The sequence below is a fragment of the Culex pipiens genome, chromosome 1 (genome assembly GCF_016801865.2).
Source record: "Culex pipiens pallens isolate TS chromosome 1, TS_CPP_V2, whole genome shotgun sequence".
Lineage (NCBI taxonomy): Eukaryota > Metazoa > Arthropoda > Insecta > Diptera > Culicidae > Culex > Culex pipiens.
The window spans coordinates 31,138,059-31,163,600 of record NC_068937.1 but is presented as its reverse complement, the minus strand read 5'-3'; the positions used below and the strand labels follow the sequence as shown (position 1 = coordinate 31,163,600).

The window sequence follows — 25,542 nt, the reverse complement described above, 5'->3', positions numbered from 1 at the left end:
AAAAAATGTAAAACTCAAATATATTTTTTGCACTTCCGTCAAGAAACTACTTACTTTTCCTGTCATTCTTGAACGACGAAATAGCCTACTTTTCTGTACCAAAAATAGCAATATCGAATAGCTACACATTTCAAAATAAATGCTGAAAAGTTCTACTTTTCAGCACTGAAATGGGTGCTGAAAAGTTGAACTTTTCAGCACTTGTTTCGAAAAGTAACACTTTTCATCATTTTTTTGATTTAAACGATTTATTGACAAAATATATGAAAATTAGACTTAAAATTTCACTCAATGGGTGTTTTTCGAAATTGCAAAAAATGTTGTATGGAACTCGTTGAAAAACTTGATTTTTTCAGCACTCTTCGTATTTATCCAACTCGGTGAACCTCGTTGGATAAATGTACGACTCGTGCTGAAAAAATCCTCTTTTTGCAACTTGTTGCATAAACTACTATTTTCGCTTATTGTTAAATCACTTCTGTCCGTAAAAAAAGATTTTTTGCAATTCCGCTGTAAAACTGTCAACTTTTCCTGTCCTTCTAAAAAAACGAAACGGCCTACTTTTCCCTACCAAAAATAATAAAATGGAAAATTAATACCTTTCAATACCAGTGCTGAAAAATTCTACTTTTCAGCACTAAAATGGGTGCTGAAAAGTTGAACTTTTCAACATTAGTATCGAAAAGTAACATTTTTCAATATTTTTTGTTTTGAACGAAGAATTTACTAAACACATGAATGTTTGACATAAAATTCCTTTGAAGAAGCGTTTTTCGGAATTGCATTAAATGTTGTAAGCAACTCGTTGCAAAACTTGATTTTTTCAGTACTCGTCGCATTATTAATGTACCACTCGTGCTGAAAAAATCTTCTTTTTGCAACTTATTGCATAAACTACTATTCAATAATCACTATTTTTGCTACCATTTTTTATATGTTTTAGGAAGCCATCGTTTAAGAAAAATTCAGAATGCGAATTCCAGAAATCTTTGTCCACGTTTTATATATGTTTTAAACAATAATTCAAAAAAGGTGATTTTTTATTTTATATTTTTATGCAGAATCGAATTGGCAATCAAAAAGTACTAAAAAGTCGTAATTCAATTTTTTTTTCAATGTTTGCCAGTTTTTAAGAAAAAATATCCATAAAGGGCTGTAAAAATTTCCTACACTTTGCTTTTTTAATCATTGTTCATATGGCCGTTGGTTGCTGATAAATGGCCATGCAAAGATAAAAAAAAAAAACAAAAAAAAGTGATTTTCTCAGTGTTGCCAAAAACAAATGGTTAGATTTGCTATGCTAAGAATGAAAACAAGGGTCCTGATTGCTCAAAATCAACCACTCCATTCGCGAGCACAAATAGCAGGCGACGCGATACTGCCCTGATGAATACCTACCGTTTGTCACTTTCACATCATTCGCTCCCAAACACTCTCTCTTCTACTCTCCTTCTCTCTCTGATCGGCTCAGTCTCCGAACGGCTCAGGCAGGCCGATCCTCTCCGATCACTCTGAACTGAAAACATTTTTTCTGTGATGCACTGCTGGGTTGGGTTGCCTAAAATCAATGTTATCATTTAGATTGTGCATTTATTTTGATTTCATAACATTATAGACATCATTCAAAGAAACTTCCACCAAGAAAAAATCAAATTGATGGCAAACTGAGGGCGTGAATAAAGTGCCTAATACACCCTTACCAAAAATCATGATATTTTGAGTTCCAAATCCCACTTTTCATACGATTTTTCGAGTTCAGGTACTACAACCATAAAAATGGTTATATGGGTTGAACTGAAAAAATCGTATGAAAAGTGGGATTTGGAACTCAAAAAATCATGATTTTTGGTAAGGGTGTAGAAAGTGAGGACAAGGCACTCAAAATGCAATGCCACTCACAGTTGGTCACTCAAAATTTACCAAGCGTTTAAATGGAAGGTGTTCATTTTTTGACAAAACCTATGGAAGAAGTAGAGATTGTAAGCACCTTATCTGTAAGATCTTGGAGGTGCTCAATTTTTTGACAGAAAATCGCTGGGTTCTCAGTTTCTCGTGTCCCCACTTTCTATTAGGCACTTTAGGTTGGAATAGGCGACGAATGGATAGGCGATGAGTGAGTGGTTTCTGTTCATTGAACCGAAAATCACACAGAAAAAAAAGTTGAATTTTGGAATGTTGAAAATTTGGTAGGTTGAATATTACCTCTTTTTTTGAGTAATATTACATAAAAAATGTGTAAAAATGTGAACCTGATGAATATTCATCAAAACTGATGAAAATTCATCATTTTCTGGGGTAAAATTCATCATTTTTTTAGCCACAAAATCTGTCACCATTTCCTGATGAATATTACCATCATTTTTTTTTCTGTGCAGGACCCTTGAATGAAAATATTGTTAAATTTTCTGCTCTATTCAATGAAAATAATATTTTGGACATTTGTTAAGGTTGTGCTTGATTTTAAAATTTTAAAATCATTTCTATTGAATAGAGCAGAAAAATTCACAAAGTTTAAATTTTTTAACATTGAAAATCAAACCAACAGATTCCAAGATATCGCAATATAAAAAAATATGGCTAATTAGGTAACACTGAGAAAAACAAATTTTTCACTAAATTTCATAAAATATTTTTAAATTGCAAAAACTGAAGATTTTTGAAAAATACATTATAATACCTTGATAACTTGAAAACGGTAATTTTCCATTGCTAATTTGATTTTGCATCATAAAACATCAAAATTTTGTTTGACAATATTTTTTGATTTTTCCACAAAATCACATTTTTTTCATTAAATCATGTCTCAGGTACACGGAAAACAAACAATTCCCGAAATCGTGAATTGTGTTCATGAATTTGAGAACTACGAATTAATATATTCACGTTTATAGCGCAAATGCACCATACTCATGAATACATTCCTTCGTGATTCTAAATTAATGAATACAATTCACGATTTCGGCAATTGAATTTTTCTGTGTACCAAGATTTTTCACCGTCCTAAACTCTAGTGCAAAAGATGCCGTTTTATTCCCCTGAAACATAACAAAAAATCTCTCAACCCTCTACTGCCTAATTTTTTTTCCAAGATTTTTATTTTTCCCTTGTTTAGGAGGTCATTTTATGCAACTTTTGTTCTACAAAAAATTTTACTTCTCTTGTTTTATTTTTATTTTTTTAATTTGCATTTATCTTCATTTTGAGCAACTATCAAGTCTATTCTACCACCAACTAGCAAGCCTATTCTACCACCTCCTTCATTACATTTTGCCTTTTTAATTTTTTCATGTTTTTACAGTAACTTTTCAATTTTTTGCTTGTGTGAAACACTTTCTGCTCTAGAAAGGAACTACAAAAATTACTGCATACTTCTTTTTACTTAAAATGTAGTAAATGTTTGTAAAAAACACAGTCAAAGTTAATCCCCCAAAAAAATACATTGTTTGAAAACATTGGCAAAGTCACATAAAACAAGTCAATTTCCATCCCAAAAGTTTTCTAAAGTTTTAATAGGGGGGTTTTATTTCGGGACTTTTTCCATGCACCAAGTTGTTTGAAAACGCTTAATCAATAAAAAAAATCCCTTCTCAGGGTATAGATTTTCAAATATTCACTTTCCCATTTTGTATGAACAGCCCACAACATCGTATGGAACCTTGAATGGAAAGACTCATGATGCGAAATGGCAAAGCTTTAATTTTATTGTTTTGTAAGATACAAAAATCTAGAGATTTACTCACCTATCATAATGACTCAAAATCAAATTCTGAACAAATGTATGGTATTCCAGAACTTGCTGAACCAATTTTGTCCGGATCGGTGTTTTTCGATCCGTCTTGATGTCCTATAAGTCCCTTTTGATCATTTTAAGATTTGGTGAAGGACTTCAAAAGTTACAAATAATTCAAAGTTTGCGTAATTTTACTTTATCCAATTTAATCGAAAAATTACTTCGAATTACATGGATTGAAAGCATAAGTCAAAACAGTTTTTGGTAATCATTCTTCCAGAAAACATTCACAAACTCCAAACAAAGATTCAATCGTGTATTTCCGTCCCACAACACTTGCAAGATTGTTGTTAATCGATATTACAGCAACGTGTTAATAATAGTGCACTTCTTTTTACGTGGCGCTCGAAATCTCCATGCAAATAACCGTTTTGAGGCAATTAACCTGAGCGACCTGTTCTCAACACTTGCGGTTGTTAGTGCATCGATTAAGAGCTTCCCAACTGTTGTTTTCAACGGTTGATTTAAAAAAAAGCAAATTTCAATAACGATTTTTTTCTGTTTTTTTTTTATTTCAGGTAATTTCAAACTTCTAAATTCAAATATGATCAATCTTGGCAAGCTAAGGTAATTGTATCGATATTGCTCCGAACAAAACATCGCAGCAAACAGGTGCTTCCCTAATTTCATCCATTATTCAACGATTACAACTCATTAAGCTCACATTAGGTACCAATTGACATCCGGCGGGTCAGCACAGCTCGCACATCATGGGCAGGACGTCTGAGGTTGAGCAAAATCTTGTAACTTAGTAGTAATTTCTCAGTGTACGTAATTACGTGAACCACGGCGTTCATTACACTCTCGGTCCATCGCGGAGGGTCATCTCTAGCTGTGAAGTAACTCATTTTCTCTAATCATACTATACTTGCTCATTAATCTTGATAATTTGTCTCTGAGTGTTTGAAATAGTATTTTTTGAACCATTTTTGTATGTTTTTTCAAGATTGGTAATCTTTTGAAACACTTGTTTTGTTTATAATTTAAGTTTGTTTGCAAGACCAATATGAACTATGAGGAACATTAATTATTAAACAATTATACAAAATACAAAATAAAATATAACAGCTAAAGTTATTCACCCTGTCAATCGTTACTGCAATCAATCGTCACGTTCACGACCCGCCAACTGTGCAAATTCTGTTCGCACCCTTGTTTAGCGGATGTTGAATTTCTGGCAAATGTTCCACAGCGAAAATGATTTACTGGTAACCCGACAGCTGACAGGATGTTCGATGCTTAGTAGGCCATTAATATTAGAATCAAAATTGGCAACAAAGTTGATCGTGATTGATTTAGGGTTTTTAATTCAATATTCTTTGAATGAAATTGTTCAATTTCTGCAATTCTTAAATTACAATACGCAAAAGAAAAAAAAACCCAGTTCAATGGAAAAATCTTCCACAGTTAATAACCAGTTACGATTTAAGCCAAAAAAATCCAACTCATGGTGACAAGAACAAAAGACCGGGCGCTCCATTCAAGCGTTACGTCACAAAATGACAACCTACGCGTGTGTCACACACACCCACACAGCGTTGGAAAAACCTTGACTCGGGAAAAAAAAAACCCACGCCAGCGGAAAAAAAGTGCCGCCCAGTTGACCGAGAAAGAGAAGAAAACTCACAGCATGTTATTTTCCCTTCAGAGCTGTCAAAAGGGCCAGTGTTGCCAATCGAAGCGCGCTGCTGACCACCAAGGTCAATCTAGTTGGCGGGATGGGGCGTCTTCTATTCTTGGCGGTGATGACCGCAAAAAAAAACGTTACTTTGTGTGAAGGTTGATGGCCTTGATTTGGGTGCTTGGGAGGGATGGAATCACGTTTTGCTTACTTTTGTTTTTCTTTTGAAATTTTCTCGTTGAGATTAGATGAATGGCGAGCAGATGGATGTTTGCTCTTTTAGCTGTTGGTAAACAATGTTGGGATGGGGTTTGTTTTGGTCTACAATCCCACACGTTCTTTAATTATATGGAAGATTACGCTTTTTTATCAAATTTCCTCTAGATAAAACCAGATTATGCCAATGTTTTAAGGTGATAACATCTATCATTGCCATGATTTTTTTTCTACAATATAAATTTAGCGTCTAAGTCAATATTTTAAACAAATTCCTTCAACAAGTTGCCAAGAATAGTGTCACACGTGTTGACACTTTTTGGTAACGATTTTTCCATTCCTTGTAATGTTATAAAAACATCATTAATCAACCAAGACTTCAATGATTCCTATATTTTTTTTTATAAATTTTGAGATTTATTTGATATTGAGCAAAAATTCCTTCAGAGGCTTCAAGAAGGAAACAACCGGCACATGCTAATCCATTTTGGTGCAGAAATTTTTTAAATTGCATTTTATACACAGCGTTTTAAAGTGATGATCAATTTTCTTTGAAAATTAACCTTATTTTTTTAACATGACGATTAAAAATAATCTATGAACTTCACGGATTTTTTTGTCAGCAAATGCAATTTACACATTCTTATCATTTAATCAAATTATAATAAAAATGCACCAGTTTTGAGAAATTAAACAAAACACTCATTTTTTCGATGGGCTCAGCCATAAATATTAAAAAATATTTCTTGGACAAAGATTCAAATTTCAGAATTGCGAATATGTGGCATATTTTTTTTTATTTTCTAATACATTGGAATAAACCAACAACCAATAATTTGTAGAAAATTTATTATATTTATTAGAAATTATTGAGCTTGATTCTGAATAATAGAAATTTGATAATTTGTTGGATTGATGCTATTTCAATATTTTTTTGTATAACTTCGGATAATTGGATTCAAATACCAAAAATTAAAATCGTAAAATTGTTTTAAAAAAAATTAAGGGAGCAAACCTTAATTTTTTTGAATAATTCTTACCATATTTAAAAAAAATGTGAAAACAACTGTTAAAAACTCAAGAAACATATTCATGTAAGTCTTTTTCAGTTATATGAGGGTTTCTAGAACCAATATAAAAACTGTTTGTTCAAAAATGTGAAAGAGGAAAAGTTCTTTTTTATTCAATTATTTCACAGCAGAATTCTACAAAATATTTTATGCTTGGGTATTCGCCAAAAATAACAATATTTACAGAAATAGACACTTGTGGTCACTATTATTAAAAATAAAAAAAAACTTTTTAACTTTAAACATTAAGTGGCTAGTTTCGGCAACGGCTCACTCTATCAAGTATTTTTTAATTGCCAATTTCATTTTACTGTTAAAACAAATGCCAAACATAACTTTGGAGTTAAATTTGTGAACCGTAAACCTTTGATAGATTTGAGATTTTTCCGCAAAACGAAGAGTACAAATTAAATACTTACGGAATGGTATAGAATCATACTGACCGTGGTAGCAGGGTTACCAGGTACAAATTTGAAAAATCTGGCAAAGTATAGAGGATTTGCAGCAAAGCTAAAAGACACATGTCGCCACCTATGAACAAGTAGCGTAAACCTAGAATTTTTTGTAAAAATGTTTTTTTTCCTCCATAATCAACATTTTTAAAAAAAACTTATGCCGGATTCGGATGAGAAAAATTATTTCCAACAATTTGGTGTACAACATTTCAATATTTGTTTGATTTTGCTATGAAAAAAACTGTAAATTTAGAAAAAGATAGTAATTCGGACTTTTTGGCAAGAAAGTCTGTCAAAAATCAATAAAAATTGTTGAATATACGTTAACACATCTGTTATCAACTATATAACTGTTTATTTCATTGATATATACGGGGAAACTCATTTTTTCGTGTTCCAAAACATGTTTTTAAAAGAAAAAGTTCACAAATTTTTGCGCGCCCAAAAATTGATGTTCATTATTTTAAAGCAAAAAAATTTTCTCGTCTTTTGCAACCAGTTTCATTAAGATTGATGCAGGGAATCATGAGAAATAATCGATTTTGTTCTTCAATCCGGCAGAAAGGCATACGATTTTAGGCAAATAACCTCATTTTGGCGCCACCTACATTTGAAACACAGTCGCGCTGCAAAACCTCAATCGATTAAAAATCTGGAAAAATCTGGCAGACGAAAATTTAACAATTTTGAATGGGAAAACGGAAGGAGGATGAGAATTGATTCAAAATTCTTAAGAATTAAGATGGTTTAACGCATTTTATGACCTCAAAAATGTTCAATTTACCTCGTCTTTTTTAAAATCAAATTCTATTTTTATTTGATTTTTATTCAAATAAGTTTATTTTAATCAAAAATGTATTTAAAATGGGCATGAAGTTAAAAATCTGGCAAAATCTGTCAATAGAGAAGGGTAAATCTTTATTCTGGCTGACACTAGAAAAATCTGGCATTCCCAGATTTATCTGGCCACTCGGCAACCCTGCGTGGTAGAAAAGTGTTCGTAGTACTTGTAGAAAAAGTTTTTATAAAATTTTGAAAAGTTTAAAAAGTTTGTTAACTAAAATTAAAAAAATGTTGATGAATAGTATTATGTTTAAATTCTCAAAGTGAATTTGAATCGAATAACGGATTGCTTTTTTGGATTCTTCGGACAATTTTCAGAAGGTAACATAAATTTGTAAATAATAAACATTATGTGTTTTTGAAATATATTTCGAAAACAAATTTTGAGGCATTTTCAGTAGAACAAATTTGATATAAAATGTGAAAATTGTTGATTCATGCTTCGAATTCAGTTTAAAATGCGATATGACTCGATAATTTTATAAAGAAAACTGGTTTTAACGAATTTCAGGAAAAAATCTGACTTTTTAACAATTTTATCTAAAATTTATAAGTATTTTGTTAAAAAGCTTATAAATTTAGTAAGATTGATTTTTTTCTAAAAACTATACCAGCAGCGACGTTAAAATAAAATTTGAACACTTAAAATCTGATTTTAACAAGAAAAAATACTAGCCTTGTATGGTCAAAGGGAGGGCGCTCTCAAAGTTATAGTCAGATTAAACAAATATAAATAAAATTCATTTCCAGAATTCGGGGAGAATTGCTTTTGTGTTAAAAGTTGAAATTTAACATGGTTAAGAGTTTAACTTTTTTTGAAGCCTTGACCATTTCTTGCAACCTTGCAACAACCGTTCTCAGAATACACATTTTTGAATCTTTTCATACCCAACATTTTATGGAGACTTAAGCCTGGAACAAGATTGTCTGTCGAACGCAGCGTTTGATGCAGGATTTTTTGCCAATTGGATTTTTCCAAGACCTGTCAGCTCGACCATCTGCAGCGGTTTATTTTTTCAATGGTCGATCTCAAGCAGACATCGCAAAGTTCGTGCGTTCGACGGATAATCATGTTCCAGATTTTATATGGACGCACTAATGATGCAAAATTTCTTCTTTTTGTCAGTTTTAGACTGATAAAAATAAAATAAAAACCTAAAAATAGCTTATTCTTAGGGAATTACCCTATTATCTTTTTCCATTAATTGCTCTTTCAAATATTAGAGGATTTTTTTGGTGGCTGATGGATTCTTTTTCTACTCGCCGAGCAATATTTTTGCTTTCTTTCCTATATAAGATGATACAACAACCTTTTTGGACCAAGATGATTCTCAATAAAATTAGCCAACACGCCTTCTTTGTTATACATAAATTTATACTTTTATTCTCCAAATAAAATATAAATAAATAAATACATTATATAAAGCTGCCACCGCTCTGATCCATAAATTTCCCACCAAATGATGGATGCATTCGTCTTTGTTTGACCTCCGCCTCCGAAAAGAACAGACATTACGACCAATTTTACGACCTGCTACGGCCTGCGTGCATCCATATTTCCACCAAAACCTCATTCAGAAAGCGAAAAAAAACCTCGCTGCACAATGTTTTGCTGTTTACTCGAAAAATCGCTTGTTTATCTTGGAGTTTTTCTTCCCTCCCTCCTCACAGAAAAAAAAATGATGGTAATATTCATCAGGAAATGGTGACAGATCTTGTGGCAAAAAAAATGTGTAATATAACATTAGGAATTGCTGAATTTTCATCAGTTTCTGATGAATATTCATCAGGTTCACATTTTTACACATTTTTTGAGTAATATTACTCAAAAAATGAGTAATATTCAACCTACCAAATTTTCAACATTCCAAAATTAAACTTTTTTTTGCTGTGCTCCTGAATATCACGCGAGACGCGTGGGTGGTTGAACCAAAACGGTGGCGGCCAACAGAAAGAGTCTAAAGCCAAGAAACATGTGTGTTTGTGTATTGCGTGTGAGTGTTTGTGTGTCTGTGTAACTTTTAACCATTTTGTTGCTGGTTTTCCCCTAAAAATAGCAATGACTGCAAATCTGACGCGGTCTGCTTCGTCGTTTTCGTTTCTGGCAAAATTGCCCGATCTTCGTGTGCGATTTTTGGAAAAATAAATATTCTCGGGGTCAATTAAGCGGGAATTTGCCTTGACGAAAACGACAACGACGAGGGACCCGACTTCCATTAATACGATTGCGGTTTTCCTTTTCTATCGAAACAGAATTTTCCAGAGAGTTGAAAAAGACCTAATTTTGTACGCGAAAGTAGTAACAAATAAGAGATATTTTTTTTAGACTTATGACTAATTTTCAAGCTGAAAGTGACAGTTTTGATGTGTGAAGAGGCGACGATGATGAAGCCGATGAAGTCGTTACATGTGGCGCGTGTTGCCGAAGCCGCCGTGGCCGGACTGGGAGGCTCCCTTGTTGAAGCCCATCTGCAGGTTCAGCTGGCCCTCGTTCGCGCGCAGCTGCTCCTCGGTGAAGGTCCGCTCGTTCTTGTCCGCCATCTTGGGGCCCAGCGAGGGGCCGGAGTATTCCGGGTGCTTTTGGGTCTAAAAATGAGGAAGTTTGTTAGAATTTTCTTTATTTTTTAATCTGTTTGCATAAAATCATTTTCAAAATTAAATAATTTGTATTCCTCGACTGAAATTATTTTTAAGAGTCTTTTGTTCTTAATGATTCGGAAACTAGATTAAATTTCTCATAAAATTACATTTCCCCTTTTTTTCGATAAGTAATACGTATTTTGAAGGAATTTTGAGTACGCCATCAAATTAGGCGTCTAATTTCACATAAAAGTCCTTTTGACACCAAATTGTCAAATAATCACTATTTCTGGCTGCAATTTATTTGAAAATACCTTTTCCTGCTTTTTTTAAATTTAAGTGGTTGTACCACCCCTCCGTTACTTTAAATGGAACTCGGATTCGTGATTAGGGACCAAAATTACACCTATCGACTAAGTTTCACGCAAATCGAAGAGGGGTTTTGGCAACTGGTGAGCAAAATTATAGTTTTTAATTAAATTCATGAAATTTGACCTTCCTTGTGCACACAGGACTCACATGACGAGTCTCCACACGAAATTTAAGTTTCAGCTGAAAATTTAAACAAACTAAAAAAGTCAAAAGACAGTGATTAAACGAAATTTGAACAAGCTTTCAGTTAGAATTCATCATCGACAACAATATTTGAATCGTGAACACAAATCGACCGTGAACGCACACGAAGTTGAAACGAATGAGCTCAACACTCAAGCAGCCACCCGAAGCCGCATGCTCATTCTCTTAATCTCTTTTTTTTCTCTCTCTATCTCGTTCGTTCGGTGCTGCATGGCGACAGCAATCATTTGAATGCAGTCATGGTGAAGGTGATCAGAGTTTTGACAGAATGTCAAATGAGCGTGCTCTGCGCAAATGTATTTCTGGTGAGAGTTTCGTGCGTTTTAGAACAAAAATTACAGAATGTCAAAATCAGTTAGAATTAGTGAAGCCGAACGAAGCGCTCAGACACCAATCACTGAAATTGTCGAATGGTCATAACTTATAACCCAGGGTTATAAAAATATCAAACTTTCAGTTCTCAGCGACTTCAAGCTTCATGCCCGGAATCTCATCTCCCAATTTTTACTGCTCTTCTTTCTGTCTCGAAATTTTAAGTAAATTCTCTATTCTCTAACTCGTGTTTACACAATCCCCCTCTTTTCCTCTCACATTCCCATATCACAATCATCCCTCCCTCCATAGGGCGTAGCCACAAAACAAAATTTGCCAACGCAGTTGTACGGGACGTAATCCGTGAGAAAACTTAATAATCTTCAGCGAATGTGCATGCACGAGAAAATGAGAAAGAGTGATAGAAAGAGAATGCTCTTGCTGGCAATCACGTGATAAAAGAAGCAACGTGACGTTCGCTATACCTTCCGATATTTTGGTGCATGAATAAAAAAAATGATAGTTTTTTCTATCACTCATTCATTTATCCAACACTATCACACTACTTATGAAAAATAATTTTGTTCTAAAACTCTATTTGTGGTGTCAAAAATTAGCAGAATGTTGATTTACAACAATTTACCAAAATATGTTTGATTTGGCAAAATGGGTGTACAAATTTATAGTGCTCGGTATAAAAAATTGACATATGGATAGAATCGGTCACAATTCAGATTTAAAGATTTCTGTGGAGCAAAGCAGTTATTTTGAAACTGTTTCATTCGATTGATTTACTTGTTCCTTAAATGAACAGTAAACCTCTGGTTGCTGAAAAGACAGAATACATAACGTGATTTCCAAATGATCCCCACTACTGTACACAGCAGCTGTAAACAAAAACAAAGTATGAAGCTATCAAGGTTGTTAATCGATAAAATTATCGTCTGACGATAACAATAATGGTTATCATTATCTTCGGGACGATAACGATAATCTATCGTTATCGTTATTTCGATAATTCTATCGGCGATTATCTTATCTAAGATAATGGACGATTAATCATTATTAAAATCTTTCTAAAATTGATTAATTCAACCATATCGTGTTAAATTTTCAATGCTTTCACTAAGAATTTTTTTTTTTTGGAAAATCAAGTAAGTTTCAAAGTATAAATATGTACTCAAAATTCTTCACAAAATATCGGATTTTTTTTCGAAAACACTTGAATTTTGACAATATGCAATTTGGTTTGCTTTTTCTCATTAATATAGTGTTTCTTTTTGAAAATTCAAAAAAAAATCCAAATTACCGCATTTGTTCGAAAAAACTCAAATCTTCAATATATGCAACATGGGTATCACGAAGCGAAATTTTGCATGCTTCATACATACATTCAAATTGTGTATGCTTGATACCATACCAAATTTTGCGTCCTTTGATACCCATATTGCATATTTAAAAAAAATTGAGTAATTTCGAGAAAATATGGTATTTTATGAATTTTTTAGAATTTATCAGAAAAAAAACCCTACTAAAATTTCGCTTCATTTGATACCCATATTGCATATTATGAAAATTTAAGTATTTTCGAACAAATACGGTATTTTGTGATTTTTTTTTGTATTTTTCATGAAAAAACTCTATTAATGAGAAAAAGTAAACCAAATTTCGCTTCGTTTGATACCCATATTGCACATTTTAAGAATTTGAGTATTTTCGAAAAAATACGGAAATTTGAGAAAATTTTAGTATTTTCCAAAAAACTCAAATTTAGTGAAATTTGTTTACAAAATTTCGCTTCGTTTGATACCCATGAAAATTTGAGTTTTTTCGAAAAAATACGGTAGTATGTGAAAATTTTAGTATTTTCAAAAAAAAATCTATGAAAGTGAAAACGCAAGCAACATTTTGCTTCGTTTGATACCCATATTGAAAATTATGAAAATTTTAGTACTTTCAAAAAATACGGTATTTTGTGAACAATTTTGAGTACATTTTTACTTTGAAACTTACTTAATGTTCAAAAAATGTGTTCCTAGTGAAAGCATTGATAATTTTATATGATGTGGTTGAATTAATCGATTATAGAAAGATTTTAAAAATGAGTTATCGTCTTTATCTTTGATAAGATTATCGCCGATAGAATTATCGAAATAACTATCGTCATCGTTATTGAGCCTCGATAATTTTATAGTTAACAACCCTGGAAGCTATGTTCAAGCTCAAGCGTGACATCATTTTTAATGCTTGAAACATTTTGGGCATATTGAAATTATACTTTTTACTGTAAAATCAGGTGTTACGCGATTTTGAAAGCGTACACCAAGAGTTAAGAGGTCAAAATGTTTATGTCGGCTTCCGGGTGACAAAGGAAACTGTTAACTGAATGAAAGTTAATAATAATAATAATTTGAATGGCCCCGTTGTCCCTTTTCCCAGTTGCTACCAAAAACCAAACTGGTTCATCAAAAAGGCCAATTTGTAAGGGAGATTTCTAGATTAAATTTTCAAAACAACCTATCCCTCATGGGTTTCCTATGCAGATAGGACCTTTTGGAAATTTAATCGAGATTTCATAAACACAATGCTTTGTATGATTTTTTGTAACATTTACGTCTTGTTTTGGGAGAGTTTGGCGTCGCTGTTCGAACACGAAAAAGTCGAACAGTTATTCAGCAATTCCATTTGAAAAGAGCCTAAACCGAAAAAAAAGTTCTCCGATCGGGCTCAAAATTTTTCTGGGGGTTCCTTGGCCAAAATAATTAGACCCGTATTTTTTTTGTTTGGCCATTAGGGTGACCTACATCGTGCTAGGGTGGTTCGAAAAATGGCAATTTTCGTCATTTTTCGCAAAAACCACTTTTTTCGAAAAATCGTGCCTCCGCGCCATTTCATCCAATTTTAGTTGTCTTAGACGCAAAAGAAAGGTTATGAGTTTGGCTATTTGGGAAAAATAGTAAGAAGTTCCAAAAATCTAGCTTAACTATTGAAAAAGTCGTATGAAAACTTAAAATGGCGTTTTGACCGTGTCTGGACCAAAGAGCCTATGTCTGAAAATATTTTTATCGGATTCCTCGGAAAATTTCACATAACATATCAAAAAATTGGCGATGTCGAACCGTACGTTTCCGAGATATGATTTTTTGAAAATAAAAACTGCGTTTTTTGACGCGCCGCGCGCAAAAACAGAAAAATGACGAAATCGGCAAAAAATCAACTTTTTTCACTAAAACTGCGATAACTTAAAAATTTCAGCGATGACCTATACATGTCTGGGTATCAATTTTTTTTGTAATTGAAAGACGCAACTTTTGGTACCCAGACATATATAGCGGCGCGTCAAAAAACGCAGTTTTTATTTTCAAAAAATCATATCTCGGAAACGTACGGTTCGACATCGCCAATTTTTTGATATGTTATGTGAAATTTTCCGAGGAATCCGATAAAAATATTTTCAGACATAGGCTCTTTGGTCCAGACACGGTCAAAACGTCATTTTAAGTTTTCATACGACTTTTTCAATAGTTAAGCTAGATTTTTGGAACTTCTTACTATTTTTCCCAAATAGCCAAACTCATAACCTTTCTTTTGCGTCTAAGACAACTTAAATTGGATGAAATGGCGCGGAGGCATGATTTTTCGAAAAAAGTGGTTTTTGCGAAAAATGACGAAAATTGCCATTTTTCAAACCACCCTAGCACGATGTAGGTCACCCTAATGGCCAAACAAAAAAATACGGGTCTAATTATTTTGGCCGAGGTATCTCCAGAAAAAAATTGAGCCCGATCGGTTTATTTTTTTTTCGGTTTAGGCTCTTTTCAAATGGAATTGCTGTATTAAGAAGCTGAAGGGCTGGTGAAATCTTGGTGAGGACTTTCCATTATTGAACTGTACTTAAATTAACTTAATCTGGAGATCGATAATGGACGCTGCAAATTCCCGGTGAGTTTGTTCCAACTCGGAACTTTTCTAAAATGCTGCATTTTCAAATTGTTATGATTTTTTTTCTGCACATCTTTTTGAATTTCTGGAATGCTCTAGTTTTTAACATTAATTCATTAGAAACTTTCGATAGGTTTTGTTTCGTGTTCATTTCTTCAATTCTTCTTTTTATTATCTCAACCGCAACATCCAAAAAACGACAAATTAAAAATGTCTTCGAGCTCGGGCGCGCAATAATTCTTCAAAACTTAAATCATTCAAATTTGCAAAATCAATCCTAAAACAAATCACACATTAAAATGTTGATATTTCAGCATACAAATTTTCAACAGATAAATTATTGATTAGATTTTAATAACGTCAAAAATACTTTAAATGAACACAGGATAAATTCTATTTTTGCACTTTACAGCCGGCTGTACAAGTTTAATCAAAATAATGTAACATTGATGCAAGTCTTGCCAAAATACAAACAATTAAACTCTTTTCAAACTGACCCGCAATACCTCTCGAGGTGTATCCTAGGGTTTACCTTATTCTACTAACATTGAGTCCAAAACCTCCCTACAAACATCTATACCACTAAGGTGACGCAGGGATCCTTGCGCACTTTAGATAGGTGTTTACTAACATTCCTTCCGTTCCCCAAAGGATAGCTTGGACCCGGCGAGGACCCCCTTATGCCCTGGGCTGTATTACACACTCATCAAAAGATGAAGACATGGTATCTCCCGTGTTGGATTATTGTTACGGATGAGGGTCTAACACAACCACACCAAACAGAGGGATAAGCGTTGTGGAGCCATCCGTGGATCAAAAATCAAACCATCCACATTAACGACCCCCGGGCTAGCCCCCGGGTCTTTTGTGGTCTCTATTGCAAGTTTCTGCTCGAACCTAGGAGTCCGAAGGCTTGAATGGGGAGAGCACCCAAACCTCTTTCTACTCCAAGGAACCTTCCACCCCAGTGTTTGAACTGACGACCTTTGGATTGCGAGTCCAACCGCCGCCAGCGATTCCACCGGAGTAGGCTTGGTTTGGTGTGTTGTTTGTCCTTATGGCATGGAGACGACTCCTACACCTGGAATGATTTAACGGCCTACCCGCATAGTCAACAACCATACAGTCACCATTTGTCGAATGATTTTTCCTAAATGATCTTGATAATACACCAAATAGGGTGCAACCGTACATTTTCCATTCCCCAAACAATCCTACAATTTATTAAATAGGTCGTTAGGTTATGTTACAATACATTTTTACAAGGGATTTTTTTCGTGGATCATAGTCGTACCACAGACAAACAGACGTGACTCTCCATACAAATAATTTTTGAAATTCATCGTCCTTCATCAAACCACCAAATCACGGCGACGCCAGCGCTGCCTGGTGAGCTTATGCCGAAGCGCAGCCCAAACATATAATACAAACCCATTACTGTCATGTGTCATGTCAGTGTATGCGTGAGACAATCAAGCCTTAACGAATGTAAACATCAACAGCTGATTGAAATAGTGTAGTTGTTGCTTATCATCAGTACTTTAGAAATTAAAATTAAAATTAACACCGACGGCCGAAGATGACGGCCAAACCATGCGGTAGCATCAGCAACGATGCATCACAACCGCAACGACAGAGACCAAACCACTGGTCCTCCCCATTGCTCCCAAAATCTGTCCATCATTCCTTCTCTCCCGAAACATCGAACCATTACACCTGATCAACAAGATACAAGATACAAGTCACGAAAACACCAGTAGTGGCCGCCGAAATAGAAAAAAATCAATTCAAATCTACCGGAATTGATCCCAACGATGGGCGTTTCGAAACATCCGCGGGAAACGTGTCCACGGCGCAGTTAAGTTGCGTCAAACAGCAAAAAGTGGCGAATGAGATGAAAAAAGTCGCAAAGATTCCAACAAACGCTGCCGCAAGTCTTACATCGAAACAGAACAACCGTGGATGAAGATTGCTCCGAAGGAGATGACTTCACCACAGAATCTAGCTTCCTCCGCAGTAGCGGACGTCTCAACAGCAGCCTCGGCAGGCCTACCGGGTTAATAGTGAGTCAAAAGGTATGTCCTCGCCTTGGTCCTCGCTAGTCAGCCGCTTATCTGACCCTGGTCGAAACTGCCCCAATCTTGTCCCGCAAAGCCTGGATTGTGGATCACCGTTAGAATTCCTGAATTCTATCATATTTTGTTTTGTTTTCGTTTGCTGCCACGTGCTCACGCTCAACTTTACAACAACAAAAACACATTACACACACTGAGGAAAGACGGGCGAGCTGTCACGACAGCAGCGCCATCAGCGCCGGGTGAGTGGATGCCGAAACAAAATTGAATTTCAAATGGCCGTTTTTGGAGGACGATGGTTCGGCACTCGAGTGTCCCGTCTGTTTGTCTGTGGTCGTACCCTACCCCAAACTATTCAATTCTCATTTTATGTGAACCGTACCACAAATTAATAAAATACGATTTTAAATGGTGAACTGCTTTACCGACACTTACCGACACCATTTGAAAAGGGAGGAGCCAAAAAATAAACTTTACAAATGTTCTGGGAACTGTGGATTTAACGGGAATGATAAGTATATGATTATTAATGGTTAGCGTTTTTTTGTAATGTCCGGGATTTGTTACCGCTTGATGATGATGTCTCCTGTTGATTCTTCCGTGGTGCTGCCGCCTTATCTAATTGAGCTATCTCAGTTACATTACGTTTGGCGGTTTAAAATGCATTTTATTATGAAATGTGGCTGCAAAATTTATCGTAAATATATCGTAACATGTATGGTAGAACCATACAAAAATAAATTATAGACCAATCACATGGCGAACAGTTATCGTTCTGATAATGGTCATCAATTGTTTAAATTATTTGGACTTATAAAAATTATCACGAAAATAAATTAGCTTTACATACAAACTATACGGCAAACAGGTATATCGTTCCATGAATTGTTGAATAATAGTTTGAATTGTTGGGACTTAGGAAAATTTTCGCTGAATTCAGGTTTACCGTTCCATGAATTGTTGAACAATGGTTTGAATTGTTGGGACTTAGGAAAATTTTCGCCATAATTCAGGTATATCGTTCCATGAATTGTTGTTCAATTGTTTGGATTATTGGGACTTAAGATTTTTTCGCTGAACTTCAAGTTGGAAATACTACGTCGGCTATGGTATCCTTATGTTTTAACAATAGCTGTTCCGAATAATCCTTACCATATGGCGAAAAGTTATATTTCTCCATGAATTGTTGAACAATTGTTTGATTCATTGGGACTTAAGAAAATTTTCGCTGAAATTCATTTTTGGCTCAATCATACAAAAACTGTTTGAAATAATACCAAACATATGAGGAATAATTACATCGTACCATCAATTGTTGTGCAATTGTTTCAATTATTAGGACTTAGGAAATTTAGGAAATTTTCCGCTTAGGTTTCTTTGACTAAATCATACCGAGTATCATAACTTTTATCATACCAGCTACCAGTACTATTATGTTCTAACAATAGCTGTTTCGAACCATCCTAATCGTATGACGAATAGATACCGTTCATTTAATTGTAGGAAAAAAAATCAACCATTCGAATATGTCAAGATAAGTGTAACTATTCGGGAAATAGTACCATTTTAATTTTGTTATATGGTCGTGACATTATATCAACAATATCACAAATGGTAACCATACCAGAAATAATTTTCTTATGATTTCGACAGTTTCACCTTTGGTATTTGATTATGCGGGTAACAACCAAGGCCGGGACCGACATTTTACTTTCTCATCCGATGGAAGGTTGGAGCAGATGGGAATCGAACCCAGAATCATCCGCTTACAAAGCGGACAGCGTAACCATTCGACCACGCACTGCTCCTCCGTGGATAGGGCGTCCTGAAATGCTAATGCTAATTTACGTCTTGTTTTGAATGCTTTTGTACAGGAAAAAGAAAATTAATGTAACTATTTAAATATTAAAAATTCAAATTTGAAGCAATGCACATTTCCACCAAACTGCTCAAAAATCAAAACCCAGATGATACTCACAATCCGGCCCAGCGAGTACAGGCACAGCGTGACCTGGGGAATGTTGCGCCGCTCGAACAGGTCCGCCGTCTGGAAGATCTCCTCCTCGGGGACGCCGTACTTCTTGATGGCGGCCTGGAACCGCTGGACGTTCTCCATCAGCTGGAAGTTGGTGCCCCGCTCCTGGATCTTTTTAATGGAGCCAGGGGCCAGCTTGTTGGCCAGCTTGCACAGCACCACACCGTCCTTGAGGACGTCCTCGTAGGCGCCCGGGGGGAGCTTCTCACCGAGCACGCCCGCGATCCACTCGAGCACTTCCTGTTCCTGTTGCTTGTTGCGGGGCTGGTGAGGGGAGGGAAAATATGGGGATAAATTTAGATTTGAATCAAAAAGTTATCAAGATTGAGTTTTTCCATCATCTAAATTTTTTTCTGAATTTGCACCAAATTCATAAGAAATAAAAATCACAATTTACTTCCCGTTGGTACCCTAGACAGCAAACCCTCCAATTAAAAGTAACCCCTTTCCGGTCACGTGCCCAGAAGCTGCAACATTGCTGACAGTTTACGCCGCACAGTTTTCATTAATCACCTGCTCCGCGAAACTGATTTTTAAAACTATCTTTACAACCGGAACGAACCCCGCGGAGTTTTCCGATTCGGTTCGCGCGCTTTCCAGCCCTAACCTTAATCACCAGTGCTGGGTGAACCGTAATCTGGCCCCGTTAAATCACAGCAAGCTCTGCTGATTGTAAAACATTGGTGAAATTTGGCCGCGGTTACTGCGATTGGAACTTGAAAAACCATTAAACACTCTCTGGACCAAAACTCTTGACTGACCTCGCGGGCTAAATTTTTGGCACAAGTGCTCGAAAAAAGCCGCTTGCGAAAGCTGATGGAAGATAATAATTTCGCTTTAATTTAGAAATGTTTTGCGCGGGATAAGCTTGAGTGCGATATGATATTTAGCCCGCAAACGAAACCCAAATCGTTATTTTTGGATCCGCCAACGTTAATTTTTCTCGAAATAATGTTCGACAGGTGTGTGTTGTTTTCAACGAGCTAATACCTGTTGGCAGTTTCGCGGTGTACCTAGCTTAAATCGTTTTACGGCATCTGCCCTGCAATGGGTGATAATTGGACGTGAAATGTTTGCTTTGTTTACACTATTTTATTGCACCACCTTAACCCCTTTCCGGTGTCGGCGTATTGTAATTGAACGTCAATTGCGGGTGAATTGTTGTGATTGGAGCTTAGATTGAAACACTTTTATACCTTATTCATATTGTATTTGCTTTTCATCAAAAACAAAGTAAATAACATGTACATGACTGACTTGGCCTTATCGGTGAACTAATTTAGATTTTTTAGAAATAAACTTCGCTAAACCTTTTTATTTAGGAAAATATATTCAATTTTAAGACAGCCATGTTTACAAAGTATTTTTTAACTGTTTACCTCACAAAAAATTGTTTCTCAAATCAATTACTTTTCGACCTTAACTGATCTAAAAACACTGCTCACAATGCATAAATCACTAGGAAAAATACTTATTGAGTCTACTTTTCAAACGTTTAAACAACGAAATTAATAAAAAGAAAGAATCTTTCACTAAAAAAATCAGATTTCTAAAAAGAAAACAATATTTCTATCCAATAATTTTGAAAAAGTGCAATTTGAAATATTAGCGTCGATTTACTTTAACCATTTTTTTAAAACCGCATACATATTTGGGTAATTTTTTAGATGTAAAAAATGCCATCTTTAGAGCTATAGCGCAAGTTGGTCGAAACTCATTTGGCAATGTTTCCATTTGTACTGACAAATTTGTAATCGGAAAGTTCTTTACATACATTTTTCCTATCAATTTGCTTCAAAAATATTACGGAATAGACTAATGGTTACTAGGATACAGTCTCTGAAAGAAAAGCAAACAAGAAAAATGATTTTTTTTTTCTACAGCACCAAAATAGAGTCAAAATTGTAGTTGCAACAAGTGGCAAAGAGAAGATTTTTTTGGCACATTTATCCAACGAGGTCTACCGAGTTGAATAAATACGACGAGTGCTGAAAAAATCATGTTTTGCAACGAATTCCGCCTCTTGAATGGAATTTTATATCAAACATCCATGTGTTAAGTAAATTAACCGTCCAACACAAAAAAAAATAAAATATGTTACTTTCCAATACTAGTGCTGAAAAGTAAAAGTTTTCAGCACTGGTAATGAAAGGTACTAATATTCCATTCTGTTTATTTTGGTAGCGAAAAGTAGGCCGTTCCGTCGCTCGAGAATGACAGGAAAAGTAACGAACTAATGAAGCAAAATTTCTTCTTTGATACCGTCATCTGGGGCGAATTGGGACAGCAGTTTTGACCAACTTGTGCTATGTTCAAAAGATGCAATTTTTTGTCATCTAAAGCAAATCCACCCCCCCCCCCCCTTCTTGGCAAGTTGTCCATACAAAAAAAAAACTTATTTTGTATGGAGCGTGGACAATCGGCTGCACCCCCTCCTTAAGTGTCCACGTGGTTTATGGATGGCCCCTAAACAATATCTACAACATTGCCCAAGACATCGAATTGACCATCGGTTGTTTTGAAAAAGTAATTGTATGGAGACGTATATTGCCGAAATAACGGTGCAAAATCACTTCTTTGGTCATAGGAAAGGTACACACAAAGTTTAGTCTAAATAAAAAAATAAAAAAATTAAATTTGCCGAAAATTTGAGAGAATTGCTCTATTTTGATTGCAATATGTCAATAAAAAATATTGAAACAATATAAAATTTTATATGCAATCCTAAGTTTTAAGAAAATGTAAACTTGACGAAAAAAAACTGCTATTTTATACATTGAACATTCAACAAAATTCTAAAGCTTTTCAAATTTAACCAAACATGCTAAAAATCATTCTCTAAGGGAATGCAGTTTAAATTAATTTCAGTTGACTGCTTTAAATATATTTTTTACCAGCCTTATGAATATGTTAAAAGCATTTACAGTAATTAAAATCTTCAAACTGACAGTTAACAGAAATTTCAGAAAAAAAGGTACAGGTGGTTATGTTCTACATGACCAATATGACAAAGAACTTTGTAGATAAGTCTAAAAAATCATTCTATTTTTATTTATAATTTTTAATTCTTTGCCAATTTATTTAATCCTGAAAAAATCATTCTAATTAAAAAATTTCAATCATTGGCACCTCTGTGGATATAAATTATCAAAACACGAAAATATTACCAACACAAGTATGGTTCGGAAAAGGTCCACCTTAGGACAAAGTTCTTTGTCAAAATTGTTTTGTTTAAAATGCCTTAAATATTTATGAATACCGTAAACCGGGGTGACATTGATATAATTTCAATTTATTTTTGGAATATTTCCCAACTGGTAAGGTTTGTATCAAGATTTTTCTTTTTAAAACATGTACTGGGTAGGCCACACAAAGTCCACGCACTATTTTTGAAAAAAAAATTAAATAATGTTTAAAAAATAGTTACGTTAACAAAAATCAGATTTGAATTCCGATGTGACTTTGATTTGATAGTCATTGTTTTTCTTGTTAAAATCAGATTTAAGAGCGAGTCCACGAACAAAGCATACCCATCTCGCATCGACCTCAGCAATTTGCCTGAAATTTTCAGGGGTTGTTTGTACATGTGAAACTAGTATCTTTAAAGCCCTTTCAGATGCATTTTGAATTTTGGAATTATATTGAATTTCGCCAAAGTTATAGCCTTTTTAAAAATTTTGACGTTTTTGAACCTTCAAACTTTGTGTCCCGATTTGCCCCACTTCCCGTTGACCTAGAGTGCTCATATTTTGCCCAGATGCTAGTTTTATATATACAAACAACTCCTGAAAATTTTAGGCAGATTGGTGAGGTCCAAACGACTTCCCATACAAAGGGGTATGCCCTGTTCGTGTACTCGCTCTTAAGGCGTTCCAACTTTATTTTCATGTCAAATGTACCATCACTATGGTTGCTGATATAGATTTTTAAGAAAAAAAATATCAATGTTAATATTAAGTTAACTAAGTTTATAGGCTTTTTAACAAAATACATATAAATTTTAGGTAAAATTGTTAAGAAGTCAGAATATTGCCTGATATTCGTTAAATCTAGTTTTATTTATAAAATCATCGATTTATATTGCGCTACATTGAAATAAAAAAAAAAAAGTACCAAATTCCTAAATTCTAGGAATTTTGCCTCTTTTCCTTATTTAGTAATCGGGTTTTTTGATTACTTAATAAGAAAAGGAGGCAAAATTCCTAGAATGTAGGAATTTGGTACTTTTTTTTGATTTCAGTGTAGGGTTAAATTAGATTAGATTAAAATGATCGATTTATATTGCATTTTAAGCTGAATTCGAAGCACGAATCATTTTTTTACATTTTATAAAAAATTTGTTCTACTGAATATGCCTTTAAATATGAGGATTTTTTTGAATTTTATTTTAAAAACACATAGTATTTAGAATAGAAAAATAATGCTATTCATCATCATTTTCTTAATTATAGTTAATAATTAAACTTCTTCTTGAAGAACTTTGAACCCTTCTCTATCATAGTCAGTATGATTCCATAGCATTCCATACATATTTAATTTGTACTCTTCATTTTGCGGAAAAATCTCAAACCTATCAAAGTCACCCCGTTTCACGATATATCTAAATAGTCATAAAAGTTTGGAAAATATAACCTATACCAAATGCAATTTACAAATTACGGGTGACCGTGTGGCCCCCAAATTACGTTTTTATATTTTTTTGAGATAGCCAATCACATTTTTAAACATTCTTGGGAAAACATCATATTTACATCCCTAAAAGAGCACGCTTCTAGCAAAATCTAATCTTAGAAACATGTACCCTCCCTGTAAAGGCTTATGAATTTATTTCAGTTGAAAGGTTTTCCAAATCTCTGAATAGCAAATGTAACATCTTGGAGCAGCACTGTTAAATTCTAATAAACACCAATGGAATTGAATTGAATCATTTTTACATGACACAATATCTAAAGAAATAAAAACATATTTTCACCTAACAAAAATGCTCAAGACTTCACTAAAATAAGATTTAACAGCTTATTCCAAGTTTGATACAAATTATTACTTTTTTACAATAACTTTTTATAACGTTCCAAGAAATTCAACAAAAACAATCACTCTTCCTCAAATCTTCGATCACCTGACTCGGTAACCTCAAACCTGCCAAAAGTAACATTGTGTCACACATTGCACCTCTAGAAGTTTCCGGCGATGGGTCACCGGCCATCACCGTATGACAAGCTGTCCATTTCCATTACCGCAAGCACCCCACAAGCTCCGAAAGCCGGCAGGGCACCTCCCCCATTTGACAAGTAACAAATCATTACCGCCATTCTGTGAGACTCGAGACGACTCTGGATCACGAAACTCTGCTAATTGGATAAAGTTGCACCACTCGGGACTCCCTCTGGAACCTGCTACAGGTGGTCACAGACACAGTTCGGGTACTTGGACTTGGACTCTGAAACTCACACCCGTTCGCGCCGATTTCTGCGATCAGACTGAGATTGGAGATTCGCGAAATTGGCTTGGAACCAAACCCAAACGGCTGGCTGGCCTGTCGGAGGAAAACCGAAACTGACTTAAAATATATATATTTCTTTCCCTCTTTTTCTACGCACCCAACCCGGCTTTTTCTGCGCTTATGTTTCCTTCTTCCGATGCTGCGGGGCGATGTGTTTTTCGGCCACTCACACGTGATTTTTCCTCTTCCTCCTCCTTTCCCCAACCAGTCTTCCCGCTTTTCCACCCACTCATCCTTCTCTATCGTTTTGGAGTGATGCGCGATTTGCTCAGCAAGTTTTGCGCGCTCGTGTGAGTGTCGATGTGGGTGGTTTGGTGCGAGGAGTAGGGTGGACACTATTACACACCAATCTCTCATTATTGAATTAAGCTAAATTTACTGAAATATGCACTAGCTTAAATTTTCAGTAAATGAAAACTAGCTGAAATTTCAGCAAATTCAGCGAAAACTAATTGAAAATTTCAGTAGTGCAGTTTTCAGTAAATATTTACTGAAACCGAACATCAGAATTTGGTATGTAGTAA

General features: G+C 34.8%; 2 protein-coding genes across 2 annotated transcripts in view; one reads left to right on the top strand and one right to left on the bottom strand.

The window, feature by feature from the left end:
• The window catches only part of LOC120427970 (muscle-specific protein 20-like), a 94,585-nt gene that overhangs the window by 44,392 nt on the left and 24,651 nt on the right, over positions 1-25,542 (top strand). The gene's annotated exons all lie outside the window — the stretch shown is intronic.
• LOC120427971 (myophilin) lies at positions 10,244-24,983 on the bottom strand. Its single transcript, XM_039592927.2, has 3 exons — positions 24,822-24,983; positions 19,459-19,779; positions 10,244-10,581 (listed from the first exon to the last, which is right to left on the bottom strand). Exons 1-3 carry the CDS (start codon positions 24,825-24,827, stop codon positions 10,399-10,401), a joined length of 510 nt encoding a protein of 169 aa, XP_039448861.1. The 5' UTR covers positions 24,828-24,983; the 3' UTR covers positions 10,244-10,398.

Coding starts and splice junctions, on each gene's coding strand:
- LOC120427971 (XM_039592927.2), bottom strand. Junction 10,582..19,458: donor TGTACTCGCTGGGCCGGATT/GTGAGTATCATC, acceptor CCTCATTTTTAG/ACCCAAAAGCACCCGGAATA.